This window comes from Xiphophorus maculatus, chromosome 6 (assembly GCF_002775205.1).
Source record: "Xiphophorus maculatus strain JP 163 A chromosome 6, X_maculatus-5.0-male, whole genome shotgun sequence".
In the NCBI taxonomy this organism is placed as follows: Eukaryota; Metazoa; Chordata; class Actinopteri; order Cyprinodontiformes; family Poeciliidae; genus Xiphophorus; species Xiphophorus maculatus.
The window spans coordinates 3,170,901-3,185,029 of record NC_036448.1 but is presented as its reverse complement, the minus strand read 5'-3'; the positions used below and the strand labels follow the sequence as shown (position 1 = coordinate 3,185,029).

Sequence of the window (14,129 nt, the reverse complement as noted above, 5' to 3'; positions counted from 1 at the left end):
GGTTTGGAATGCTGCCTCGTGTTTTGTTTCACGATGGCAAGAAAATGATCAAGGGACATAAGTGCCAAAATGCAATAAATAAGTCATAAATAAGTATTCATGTATGTAATAATTTGAAACAAAATAGTGAATTTATTAAGTACAGCTTTACATTTTAAGCACCAAAATTTAATAAATTAAGTTGTAAATAAATATTAATGTCTGTAATAATTTCAATAAAATGGTATATTAAAATACAACTTCCAAACTTAAGAACATCATGTTAACTGGCAAGCATGAGAGTGTCAGTGTCACGGTGAGGGGCGCTTTTACTGTTTGTTTGTTGAAAGTATTTAGCATTAAAAGAGGAGGATGACCCTTAAAATCTTTTAACTTCACCCCAAAAAACAACTAAATAGTTGAAACTTTTACATAGTTTTAAACATAAAGTGTTTTTTTTTTTTATCTGGATTCTAAACACACATCAAGGAGGGCTCATTAATAAATAATTATCAGAAAATACTTCATAGTTTGTATTTAATATGCTTAAATGCTGACAGAATTACATTGTCTGTTGTAGGTAATCAGTTTATTTCTACTCAGTCACTGCGTGGGTTCAAAGCTGCTCTTTGCAACTATGATTGATATTGGATACAAATCATAGTTTGTCACCAATCAATCAAATACCAGCCATATATTGGTAGTTGTTTGTTAGCCAATCAGATGTTAGGAATTATTTGAAGAGGCATAGTGGCAGTTTAGGTTATTTAATAATGAGATGTAGCAGAGGAAATAAATGCCTTAAAAATGGATATATCTCATTTTAAGACACGATTTACAGATTTTGCTATTTGTGTATTTAATAGACTGGCACATTATATACTTAACAAAAATGTTTGGTTCTCTGTAGTAAATGGTCCCACAAAATTAAAATAATTCATATCAAGTCACAAAAACACCACATAACCAAATACAACTCAGTGTCATTTTAATTGTAAAAGAAAAACAATTACATATAAAGACATTAAAAAAAATAATAATAATAAATAACGATTTCCACTTTTTTTCTGCATAATATTCATTTTAATATGTGAACTTAGCGATCTCACTTTCTCTTTCTGAAATTAAAGCAACAACGGACACAGTTTAAAATTCAAGCCTTTGGTGTCTGTCTTGGCTCCTGTTACACAGCAGGTGCTCATTGAATATCCAGAGAAGAGACGTCGCCTGTCCCTGGTTTTGGCCTCCCTGACAGTGGTCACTCTGTTCTCTTTCATGGCTGCACACCTCCTGCTCTGCTCGTCTCACTAGCTCTGCAGGAAACTGCTGCATGGACCAAGAAATCAAATGGAATCGTGTTGTTTTCTGAACACCGCTGGTCGTACACGGGCGCAGTACTGGTCTGTCGGAGGCTGTGGTGTTCCAGATGCGGCGTTGTGGTCAGTATATTTTCATGATTCTCAGTTGGGTTTCTTTTAATTGTATCAAAAATAGGCTCTCTGTCAATTAAGCTTTTTTTCTTTAGCTGCACATTATTTATGAATCAGCAGCTGATTAAATTATACTATCAAAATTATTGGATTGGGATAATAATTTGTTATCATAAGAAAATGCATCCTGATTATTTTTGTATGGAGTATTTACCTCGGAGCATAATCTTCAGGTTGAATTGTTGTTTTTTTTCATATATAGTTGTTCCTATTTAGGAACAACAATAAAATAAAAGCAGACTTATTATGATCTAGGTTTCTTTTTGTTGTCACCTAATGAGGAAAGTGATTGCACTGGCTGTGGAGGAAAAAAGAGAGAGGAAAAATGTTTAGACGTCAAAATAGCAGATTTTCAACATTGAAAATATGTATCTAAGCACCTCTGCTCTAAGGATGTGAGTGCATCTGAACACACAATAAGACAAAGACTTTTGGAGTCGGGTTTGTAACAAGAAGCAAAGCAAAGAAGTCCCTTCTGTCCAGGAAAAACAACAAAGACTGACGGAAATTATGCAGGAAGTGGGCAGGTCGAGAGCAGAGGATTGGTGCAAAGTTATTTTCTCTAACAAATAATCCTAATTGTCTATGACATCTGGAAAATAGTTTGTGCAACAAAAAAAAAAGTGTGTCAACAGTGAAGCATCCTGATACATTTATATGGTTGCTCATCTTCCAAGGGACTGGACTTCTTTCTCACATTTCTGTCCAAGCATAATGCCATAAAGAATGGGATCAAAAACATCCTACTTGTGCAACGTCTTGAAACACTAAGAACCGTGCTCCGCTCTCAAAACGCAGTGGTTAAACAAAAAGCCAACAAACTGCGGCAAACTCCAAACACATATACACTAATTTTTATGTATTTATTTTTTGGGTTTTACAACATGAATTTAGCATACATTTTCTGAGAGGGCCATGGCCCCCTCTCACCACCCTTTCAGGAACACCTTTGACCCTTAGAAGCTGATATACTGCATGTCAGAGTAAATACCTCCAGATGTTATGAAAAAGAATAAAAAAACTATTGTAAATATTTACTCTCTGGATAAATGGCATGTTTGTTTTTTTTTGCTGAAAAGAAAAAACACTGCATCTAATAAAATGCTTTTAATTCTTCTTCAGTAAATTATCCAAACAAACAAATAAAAAAACAATAAAAGCTCCAAACACATTTGCAATCATGTTTGGGGATGACTAAGTTTCAATTCATCACTGATGAAGTGGTGAAGATTTACGTTTTCTAAATATTCATCCATATGTTTGTGTATTTTTCCCGTTTTGCTCTCCTCACCTGTCCTCTCTTTCTGGTAACTCTGAAGAAGTAGTCCATCCGCGTCTGTTTCATACGTCCCGCCGCCTCCTCCTTTTTCCTCTCCTCTCGCCTATTTTCTCGATGTTCATGAAACGTCTTTATGCGATGACGGATCCTCTCCTCCCTAAAAACGCACACGGGAGCAAATGGAACAAATCCTTCGGCTCCACATCAGCCCAGGTGGACATAAACAGAAAAACAGGCTCTATGAATCTGTACCTGACATGTTTGGTGTGACACAGGAAGTCCACCACGGTTTCTTCGTCCAGCTCCCTCCACACCAAGTTAGGAGCTGGAGTTTCTGTTTCGTCCAAGAAAATCTTCCTGGCCTCTTTGTATTTCCATAAAAGAGGTACAGGATAGGTCTGGAAGTATGTGACTACATTAGATTTTTTTTAAAAAGAATTTCTGTATAGTGAGAAGTAGATCAAAACTAAAGATTACCTGTCTGTTGATGTGCAACACCACATTCTCAATAGTGCGATGCTTCTGGATGAGAGTCAGAGCTTTCTTCGGACCTAAACCGGGGATCTTGTCGCAGTAGTCACAGCCCAGCAGAATACAAAGGTCAACAAGCTAAAAGACATTTTGCAAAATAAGACAGGAAAAAAGTGTTTAATCATCACAAAACTTTAAACCAGGGGTGTCAAACTATTTTTATTTTGGGCTATATCAAGATTATGAATGTCCGCAAAGAGCCGGTTGTGGTAAAACGTATTGATAAAACCCATTAACAAATGGGTTTAAAGCTAGAGTTTAAACCCAATAACAAAGAAGTTCTGTAATACTGAACATCATTTCACATTCATGTAATTTGGCAGTATACATATGAAAACTACAGCAGAAGTTTGTAGCCACTGAAAAAAAAATTCTGGCTTTAATCTTCTGAGATCAAAAGTCATAATTCTGAGAAAAATGTCAAAATTTTCACCTTTTCTCTCACAATTTTGACATTCTTGTCTGAGAATCCTGATGTTTGATCTTAGAAGATTAAAGTCAGAATAAATCTGGTCAATTCTGGGGGAAATAAAAGTCAAAATTATAAGAAAAAAGTTCAGATCTCCCCCCGTGGCCCTAGGCTTCTTCTGTTGAAAACTGCTTTCATTTGATGGATAAAATATTATTTAAACATACAACGGTTATTTTCAATGTTCAAAACTTTATGGCGGGCTAGATTTGGCCTGCGGGCCTTGAGTTTGACACACGCGCTTTAAACGATTCGAATAACAGAAACTTATGCTAAATGTTCATCAATGTTTCGCTCTTACCTCCTCATGAGTAATCTGCAGTTTTTCCAGAAGCCTGGGTAATGAGTATTCCACAACTTCACTGGGAACATGAGCATAAAATCAAAATCAGATAAGACTCACCATCTCTCTAATACAGCAAGGCACTGAACTCTGTATCACTGGAACTACTTTACTTTGTTCTTATATATATATATATATTCTTATGTATTCTTATATATATATATATATATATATATATATATATATATATATATATATATATATATATATATATATATATATATATATATATATACAGTATGTGTACTCACACATTACCTACTTTAAGGCTGCAGTATGTAACTTTTATAAAAAAATGTTTTTTACATATTTGTTAAAACTGTTGCTATGTCATGAGACTACAGCATGAGACAGATAGTCTGTGAAAAAAATCGAGCTCCTCCACCTTCTCCCAGTGCTAACTAGAAACAACCAATCAGAGCCAGGAGGCGGGTCTTATGGCTGTCAATCACCAACTGTGTGGCCCTGCTCAGGCTCTCCTGTCCTTCCCCTCCTTGCTCTCTTCCATGCTGCAGCTAGCATAGCCTGTTGACAATGCTAAGGCTAGTTAGCAATGAAGGTGGATAAACAATTTTCCTGTAACAGTAAATTGTTGTTCCACCATTAGCACATTTAGCAACCCGTACACAAGCCTGACAGACAGCGCTAAGACCCTCCTCCTGGCTCTGATTGGTTGTTTTAGTTGCTGCATTTCTTCAAACGGCAATAGCAGCTCAAGGAGAAGGTGGAGGAGATCGATCTTTTCAGATTATTTGTCTCATAATTTACTGTTACAACATAGTGACAGACTTGACAAATATGTAAAATAAATGTACATTTTTATAAAAGTTACATACTGCAGTTTCAACAATCCACACCTGTCCTTCTTAGCATTCAGCTGACGAATGAGAACGTTTGCTCCAAAGGGCAGCGTGTCCATGTCCTCGGAGGCCACTGCATCCACAACCCCGTCTCTCACCAGCCGGGCACACTGCGCTTCAGCGTCCCCTGGAGCCTGAAAGGTAGAATTCTGTGTATGAAGTATGAAAAAAAAATTCAAAAAAGAAAATGCATGATGGTGGAAGCTGAAACAAAGTTGTACCTGGATGACAGGCACACCCATACGTTTCAGTAGCTCAATGGAATCCTTAGTCTGGGCTGATGCTGCATAAAAGAATGATTCAATAACATCAGAATTTGGAAACATCTAAATATGATAAAGAAAGATCCTTTTACACTCTTTGTGCATGTGGACCTTCTCCTGTTCTTTTGGGGGAGCTCCAACCAGCTGCCTCGGCTCGCCTCTCCAGCTGCAGAAAAGCAAGTCTCAATCAGCGAGAGAGATTGTTTTAAAAATCTGGAATCAGTCAACAGTCAGTCTGCCGTTTCTATAGCAGACCAGTTAAAGTGCTGATTTGAGCAAAACAGGAAATGGTCATTGGTCCCACACAAATGTTCTCCGACTCAAAATGCTCCCCAAAAACAATTCAAAACACGCAGGCTGTCAATATTTCTTACAACAGGTGTCTTTTCCACGGGAGGCTTTCCATCAAATACAAAGACCGGCTTTATGTCGTGTTCCAGGAAGGTCAGTGTGCGGAAAAAGAGTCCAGTCAGAGGGCTGTGGAGAAGAAACCCAACACCATCAACATGGAAGAGAAGCTATTTTGGCATTTATAGCTGAATTGTTGGACTTTTTTTTTTTTTTTTTTAACAGTACAGGTGTTTGTATTTTTTCTGACAAGTATTTCTCAAAGATCTCTCACCTCAAAGAGGGTGTTGCTGCTCGAAACTGGTTCAGAACCACTGAGGCATCCAAGGCGATGACTTTCCCTGCGGTGGAATACAGCGGCAGCGCAATGAACATGAAACTACACAAGAGTTATTAACTTACTGTTTTCTGTCACTGACATAATTTCCCAAAGGACAAACTGAACAGATATTTCCTTGATGGCAGAACAAAAAGAATCGGTTTCAAAAGATTTCATTTGATAAATAAATGAATCACAAGATGTTTTCTCTTCGAATGTGAAAAGGAAAGTTGTTTGATTAGATTATCTCTCTGCATACACCTCTGATCTGAAAGTACTTAGCTGCGCCCCTGCATGAGAGCGAAATCATAATTACTTCACGTTATTGTTGCTTACAGGTGGTTCCATAAACCACTGAACTTATACAATTTATGCATATTTGTGGATTTATACATGACAGTTCTCTGCATAAAAATGAAATGTTTGGAGAAGATCTTATAATCCTGCCCAGAATAACGTAAGAATAATAAAAATAAGATAATTTATTTATGAATATATTTTATGTATGGCACACATCTAAGCTATAGCTGTTTAGACTTCCTGATGATCAGTAAAAAAAATGTATGCATTTTCTAAGCAGCACATGGCTATTATTTACATTATTTGTGTAATTTCTTAATAAATTATTAGACCTTACAGAGATATTTAACTAGAAGGTTCTTTTCCACATATGGCAACAGTTTAAGTTTACATACTGTTTACTAGGGTTAGACCAGATAACAGGATTTTGAATTTGACTTCATGTAAAAGCACTGCAACGTCATTTACTGATTTAATTAGCATCAAAGTGACTGCTTTGTGGTATATAATCAACTTAGAAGCTTTATGAATGCTAACGTTAGCTGCTAGCAACCTTTGTTAGAGATATTTAAGGCAGATCAAGCTGGTCGGCGTTCAGTCCTGTATTACCTGTATAGTCACTGATATCCTTATAAGAAACTGCATCTGGAGCTTCAGAACGAATTAAATCAGCCAGTTTAGTGATCCCCATCCTCCTAATCACATATGGGGTTTTGTTTTTCTCCCACTTCCGGTTTGAAAAACAAAGGAGAAAATAAAACAAAAATAGCGTCGGGTTCTCAGTATATCTCACGGTAAATCGACTTTGTATCCGTTTAGAAACACAGCGGTTGACTAAAATGCGTTTTTATCTTCAACGAATTTCAGCCATTTAAACACAACATCGTTTTCCTCATCTCGGCACGTCGCCAAAGTGGACGGTAGGGGTCAGTACTGAGCAAACAGACGGGTTTTGAGGAAATGGACCTCCAGCATTTATTATAGCAATATTTACAGACATTTCACAAATGAATAAATTAGAAACAAAATATCAACCTAACGTATCCTCGCTTTAAATAAATATTAATACATATGTATGTAATGTTCCCATAAGAAGGATGCACAACAGATGAATATATGCTATTCAAAAACAAGTCTTCATCTACTACACCTGAGCATGAACACATTGGCTCCTGGATTTACAGCGAAATTCATAATGAATAAAACAATAGGATTAATGGCTTTAATCTGAGAAACAAAACAAAACAAAAACAGCTCCAGCTCTGTGAATAGTATGCAAAATCTTCACGTAACAGATCATGGTAAGCCTTCCCCCCAAACCACAGATACACTGTTCAGATAAAACATATGAGAATCTCCTAAACATGTGACATGCAGGGAAATAGCTATGGCATCTGCAAAATTATTATATATTTTGACACTTTACGAATGGTTAGTGATGGCCACAGCAGGGCACCTACATTTCAGCCTAGGTCTGAGACCTAAAACTTTAGTCACTTAAAGAAATCCTTGTTAGTCTTGTGAGTCTTTTCAAACACGTGCTGCTCAGTTTAACAGAGGCCTGTCAGTAACAGATGAGTTTTGTTTTTACTAGTACAAGTCTCTCTTTTTTTCTGTTCAAGCCTTTAAATCTCCCTACATGTGTAAAGGTTACTTTGCTCAAACCAAGGTAAAAACTGTTGTCCAAAATATGCAAATAGATGAAAATAATTAGAGTGTAAAATGGGAACTGATATTATGAACACTCTTCCTTTAAATTATATTATGAAATATTTAGTACTATAAATATTTGCAAAGTGGTTGTTGCTGTCAATTGAACACCACTGTTATTTTTTATTTTCACCCGTTTTTGTAACATTTTAACTGACTTGTAGTGAGCTTTGTCTCAGTGTTTGGTGTCAGGATTATTCATTAATAGCCACAGTAAAATTATTTTAACTCAGTCAGATAACTAGTTTTACATGTGACAACAGTGGCTCACAAAATAAAATCAACCATTTTCTGGCCTTCATTTTGTGGGTAAAAACTAGCAAGAACATGATGTATACTGAGTGTACATAACACATCCAGAAAGCATCTGTAGCTCTTTACGTTTTCCAAATTTTGAACACTTTCTGGTTTCATTGGTTCAGGGGTTACCTAGTCAGAGATAATAATGAAATCTGTAATAAAAAAAAAAACCCAAACAAAAACAACATTTGTTTTTTTTAATTATTGTGGAATGCCAGAAGAGACCTATCCTGACTGAACAAGGATTTACTTTGACTTCCAGTGTTTTTGGAGATTCGGGCTGTATCCTGGTTTAGCGACGTAACCAGATCCACAAGTTAATGAGCCAGAACGCCACCGTGGTCGAGTACAGGGCCACCTCTCGCTTGGAGCGTTCTTTGTTTTCTTCCTCCAGCAGCTGCAGACGTCTGTTGAGCTTCACAATCTGGGGAGCACAAGAATGTCAATGTTTACTTGCACACTTTAAAAAAAAATAAAAATGTTGAGCGCTAACTCTGCTGGGCTGTGGTAGGGAACCTAACAAATTCCCCAAACACTAACACATCCAGTCCCTGTTTCAGACCTAATCATTTCAAATGAAAAAGAGTTAAATGTTGACAAAGACAGAGTTTAAGATTACGGGACTCATTACCTGACGCCGCAGGGATGAAGCATCAACTAAGCCAGATTCGTCAGGGTTCATATCCAAAGCCAAGTCCAAGTGGGTTCTGTGGAAATTAACACATCTTTGGTTACATTAATAAAATAACCAGCATCCCGAACAATACTCTGAAATTCAATATACATATATCCAACAACATTAATTTTCTTGTTCTTTTACGCCAGTAACCAAATTGCTTTCATTAATCAATCACTACAGTTTTTTGCAATTTTGCAGAACCCAGAACACTTAAAGTTCTGCAGGCCTTACTTGGCTCAATCAAGTTCAGGAGTCATGATTCAACAATAGGAAAGCTAGCTAAAAATCACATTCATTAGAGAGGACCAGGGCCAAGAACCACTGCTGACCAAAGAGACTAAACAAAGGCCCAAAAACATCTTGATGATCCTCAAGAGTTTTGGGGAAAATTGCCAAACTCTTGAGTTTTGGAAAGGGTATTGCATTGTATCTAGTGTAGAGTGATGACAGCTGGAGGGGTTTAAAGGTTAACTGATGGAACGGTGAATTCTGCTCTCTAGCAAAAAAATACTGAAGGACAATGTCTGACTATGAGCTCTTGACCTTTAGTTCACGCTTTAAAAAATCTAAACCAAAATGAATCTATGAAGCAGCTCAGTCAAAATCCAGACTTGTATTTTATTAAGATGATGTGGCTTGACCTTAAACAGGCCATTCAAACTTAAGAACCTTCCATTGTGGGTGATATAAACCAATTCTGCACAGAAGAGTGATCCCCAATTCCTCCAAATTGATGTAAAAAACTGTTTGTAAAAAAATTACAGACAGTTGATGGCAGTTGTTGCTGCCAAGGTTTGTATATACATTCAATTCAAACGATCAGAGCTGGCCATCTTTATGGAGAAAACAACCAAAAAAATCTCACCTCCGGTGGCTATCGTCCAAGATTTCGAGGACCTGCTGGTAAGCACGGCGTGTCGTTGACTGAACGTAAGACAGAAACCCAGCAGCTGTATACAGGTTGATGTTTGCGTCTTCTGGAGAACAGAGGGGAGGACAGAGGCGGACAGGGGGGGCGGAGGGGGAGGGGGTTACGCTAGCACAGGGGGAAGGTTGGAAGAACCTGTAGATTAATAAACAATGATGACAAATAGACTTTAGGGACCTTTAGGGATCAGCAGCGCTTCAGGTTTTCTTACCTTACATCCCCTCTGCTACAATGGCTGCCATGACGACCTGGTATGTTCTCACTTGCACTGCGTTCCCTCCGAGAGCGGGTGCTATAACTGGCCTGTAACACACGGAAAGAGATCAATGAATTCCAGGCTCACATTAAAGCTAACATTTAGTGACCACGTGTTATTGAAAATCCTGAATCATTAAATGGCCAAAATCAACAGCTTTCCTGCTGATGATCGTCTCAGCATGCCATCACGTGAAGCAGAAGACTAATCAGAAATTCATGTAAGTTGGATGTGTGACAGAAGGGAAAAGCCTAAAACACACAGGACAGTGGGTCCTGAGGATCTCTCTTTGGTAACACTCCACTTAAGATTTTCAGTGACCAGTGTGATAAAACTGACAGCTTTGACTGGACTGACTGGGCCTGTATGCACTGGTCTGTCCAGAGAAGCTTCCAGATACTACCGGGATATCAACATGAGACGTAAAATTTCCAATAACATAGAACTAGCAGAGATTATGAATAGAATCAATCAATCAAATTTTTTTTGTATAGCGTCTTTGAGCAACAAGGCATTTCAAAGTACTTTACATCATAAAAACACAAAATTACAAAGTCATCGAACACACAGTCAACATTACATTTTGCACATCATTACTGATTGTTTCATGATTAGGTTTCAAAAGCTAAACAGTTGAGTTTTTAGTGTAGATTTAAAGGAACTCTGTGTTTCGGTTCTTTTGCAGTTTTCTGGAAGTTTGTTCCAGATTTTTGGTGCTCAGATGCTTAATTATTATTAGAGTTTATATTACAATCCACAAAACTAGAGTCTGATTGTACTCACAGTTTGGCTGGGATTACTCTGTGAGTTAGCAGCTTGGTCCATTTCCAGAGAGTCCAGCGGCTGTTCTGTAAGGGTGAGGACACGCGGCGGGGCCTTCATGTTCAGGAGGTCCACCGATGGAACTGACTGAATTAGATCTAAATCTCTTGGTTGAACAAACCTCGACTCTCCATTGTCACCTGCAAGAAAAAAAAAAGAAAGGAACATTTATTTTACCACTTCCAGCATCCCACTGATGATGGTTTTAGAGCCGGTTGTCCTGCATGGTCCGCAGCAGCTCTACAACTTGAACTGCTCCATCTATGTTTTATTTTGAATGTTTATTATTAATGACACAAACCCAGTATCTTACTTGCAACAACAATTCTTTCAGGAACCTGCATCAGAGTTGTGTGAACCGGTAGAGGTGGCTGAAGCAGAGCGGCCCCCGATCTGCTCTCCGGCGCCACCTTGAGGGTCTCAGGAATTCGCATGCGCTGGCTGATGCCCTCTGTGTACTCCAGCTCATAATGGATGCGGTTTATCTCAGCCACCTCAGCAGGCGGGGTAAAACTTGGCCCACTCATCCAGCCTGCTGTCAAATAGACAAATAAAATTTAAAAAAAGTTTCTTTGAATATATGTTGCTGGGATTCGGTGTCTCTCACATATAGACATTCTGATTTTCTTACCTACAAGATTACAGATGCAAATGAAGCCTTCAAGTTATTTTACTTTCAGATGAACTAAAGTACAAATCAGCCTGATTTCTCACGAGCAATCGGAAAATTCTAAACTTTAATGTTTTCCCTATCAGGGATCACAACATACCTAGGCATGGCTGGGTAACAGTGACTAAAACACTCTTCATTGTGGATGTTGTTACTGACTGAAGTTGGCCGCTTCCTGTGTCAGTAACATGTTCAAAATGAAGTCAGAAGACGCACATGCCTACGGAGCCCTCCAGGGGACATGGGAAATTTTTTTCTTTTGAGTCCCCTCACAATAATCTACTGATCAATTATGCGGCATAATCGAATACTGAAAGCCCTTCTTACGATGCCACCGTACTTTCTGCCTTAATACTAGGTCATGTAAGGTTGTTAATATCTCCTTGTAACCCAGTGCGGCCCTCTACCATCATTAGTTTGCCGTGTTTTATAATAATGAAACGTGTTTATTATTATTAAGTCTTTGGTGCAAAAAACTGATTGAAAATCGATTTATTCACTGCATGTTTATGTCTGTTAAGGTTGAGATGGAACTGAACATGAAAGCGGCCCTTTAAACAATTCAGACAACCAGCACAATAGAGACACCATCAAAACTGTCAGATGACTTATTACCCCACAATAATAACTCAAAAAAAGTCCAAATTAGGATGTATTTTTATTTCTTTCCTAATTAGGGAAAGTTTCTGTTTATATCATAGGTTTGTGGTGCCTTTCTATCCTAAAGAGAAAGGCTTACAGTATTCAATTATGCCGCATGAACGGATCAGTACAGTATTGCGAGGGAACGCAAAAGAAATGTTTTCCCCCATCTCCCCTCGAGGGCTCCATACATGCCTGTGGCCACAAGAGAGCGGGAAACAAGAAATCTGATGTAAAAATATATAAAATATAAAAACTTTTGAGATTAAAATAAATGCACACCTGATGGGTTTTGTTTAAAATGGTGTAAAATATTGCCATTTGTTTTATAGTGGAAACACTGACTCTACTAGGGTGTTCATCAGACAGCCTGAGGAAAGAAACTGTCGCAGTACTGAGTGTTTTTTTTTTTTTACAAAGAGCACTCTGTAGCAATGACCTGAAAGTAAACGGTTTGTGTCCAGGATGTGTGGGGTCTGCAGAGATGTTAGCTTCCCTTTTCCTGACCCTAGTTCTGTACAAGTTCAGGATGGAGATAAAATAAGCCCTGATGATCCTCTCTGTAGACCTGATTGTCCACTGCAGTCTGGTCCTGTTGTCGAACACCAGACTGTAGCTAGAGTTTAAAACCGAACCTACAAATCTCTACCAATTCAACTGACACATATTTCCTAGAAGCAAAAGAATGGAGTGGGTAAGATGAAACGAAAGGTTTGGTTTTAAATGGCACCCACTAATCTCTGGGGTTACCCACGATTCCCCGTCTGGTAGGCCCCAGTGCCATTCTGACAGAAAACAGGAGGGACTCTGGCTGAGGCAGGACGAGAAGCCTGGCATGGCATCCATCAAAGCGGACTGACCAATTCATCTTTTGAATTATTTATTATAAATTATTAATAACACTTAGATTCTTCTTCTTGTAACCTCATACACACATACTATAGCATCTAATGGTAGAAATTATGAAGTCACACGACTTCAATAATGCTGCCCTTCTCCATGCCAGTGGATAACTACTGCTTAAGCGGCTGAATTTATTTCGAGCAGAATCATTTACGGCTAATTTGGACAGTCTCAGCTATAGCCCCGCCTAGAAGCTGCCGTGTAGTCACAACATGTTGTCTGGCTCGTCTGAAGAGACTGTCCGGCAGTGGCTGAGAGGACTACGGTGGTGAAAGATATGGGGTGTAACAGCCATGCTTCATAAATACTGGATGAAAAACAGCGTTTCTCGCAGCACTGCGTTGAATTACATAACACTGACATGAGTGTAGCTGTTGCTGACACGCGTTTTCAATGTCACAGAATGAAAGACGCCATGTTCAGCCTGAATATAAACTAACATTACGCTAATTAACTAAAATTGGCTAACACACTATTTAACATTAGCAAGCCATGAACAGTAGCCCGCGTTGGTATGTTAGCAAAGCCGTGAGCCGAGAACCGCATACCGTCTCCAATGGAGGGACAGAGCTATGGACCCTGAGTGACTACTTACGGTTTGGGTTTGTTTTTTTTGTTTTTTTGGTCCAAGCTTTAAAATGTCATGTCAAATCAATGTTCCATTCGTTAAATAAACAGCTTCTGCTGGAGACAATCAGCGAGCAACTGTACGGCTCCAAACGCAAGTAAAGAGTGGCTGTTGCTCCAATCACAATCGCGTGCATGACTGCGGGGGGCGGAGCTTGAGACTTTCAGTGCTCGCGGAAACGAGAGCCGCTATACTAGGTGGTAAAGAGGTCATAAAACTACTCTCACATTACAGCAGGATGCTTCTTTATTAAGGAATCATCCGGCGAAATAAATAATAGAGAATGGCCATCTACAAAATGCCTCCCGCTTATTCAGTTTTTATTTATTTATTTGAATGAGTAACATGCACACATCCACCCTAATCAGGTCACTATTTCCATAATTTTGTATGCACCCTTTTTGTCCTCT

At 38.5% G+C, this 14,129-nt stretch overlaps 2 protein-coding genes across 4 annotated transcripts; both read right to left on the bottom strand.

Moving 5' to 3' along the window:
• Positions 1-950: 950 nt before the first annotated feature.
• LOC102220076 (probable flap endonuclease 1 homolog) lies at positions 951-7,097 on the bottom strand. The gene is made up of 11 exons (XM_023335830.1): positions 6,791-7,097; positions 5,837-5,903; positions 5,589-5,691; positions 5,326-5,380; positions 5,173-5,234; positions 4,949-5,085; positions 4,050-4,110; positions 3,226-3,357; positions 3,001-3,146; positions 2,761-2,905; positions 951-1,767 (listed from the first exon to the last, which is right to left on the bottom strand). Exons 1-11 carry the CDS (start codon positions 6,870-6,872, stop codon positions 1,714-1,716), a joined length of 1,044 nt encoding a protein of 347 aa, XP_023191598.1. The 5' UTR covers positions 6,873-7,097; the 3' UTR covers positions 951-1,713.
• A 1,277-nt stretch (positions 7,098-8,374) lies between these two features.
• Positions 8,375-13,832, bottom strand: LOC102219816 (mitochondrial fission factor homolog B-like). 3 transcript variants are annotated; one of them, XM_023335831.1, is made up of 7 exons: positions 13,687-13,832; positions 11,190-11,411; positions 10,838-11,016; positions 10,010-10,101; positions 9,736-9,933; positions 8,823-8,898; positions 8,375-8,615 (listed from the first exon to the last, which is right to left on the bottom strand). In XM_023335831.1, exons 2-7 carry the CDS (start codon positions 11,401-11,403, stop codon positions 8,484-8,486), a joined length of 891 nt encoding a protein of 296 aa, XP_023191599.1. In that variant the 5' UTR covers positions 11,404-11,411; positions 13,687-13,832; the 3' UTR covers positions 8,375-8,483. The 3 variants fall into 3 exon arrangements, with proteins under 3 accessions (XP_023191599.1, XP_023191601.1, XP_005802419.1); XM_023335833.1 differs by having other exon boundaries at positions 9,736-9,906; XM_005802362.2 differs by having other exon boundaries at positions 11,190-11,408.
• Between the last annotated feature and the right edge of the window lie 297 nt (positions 13,833-14,129).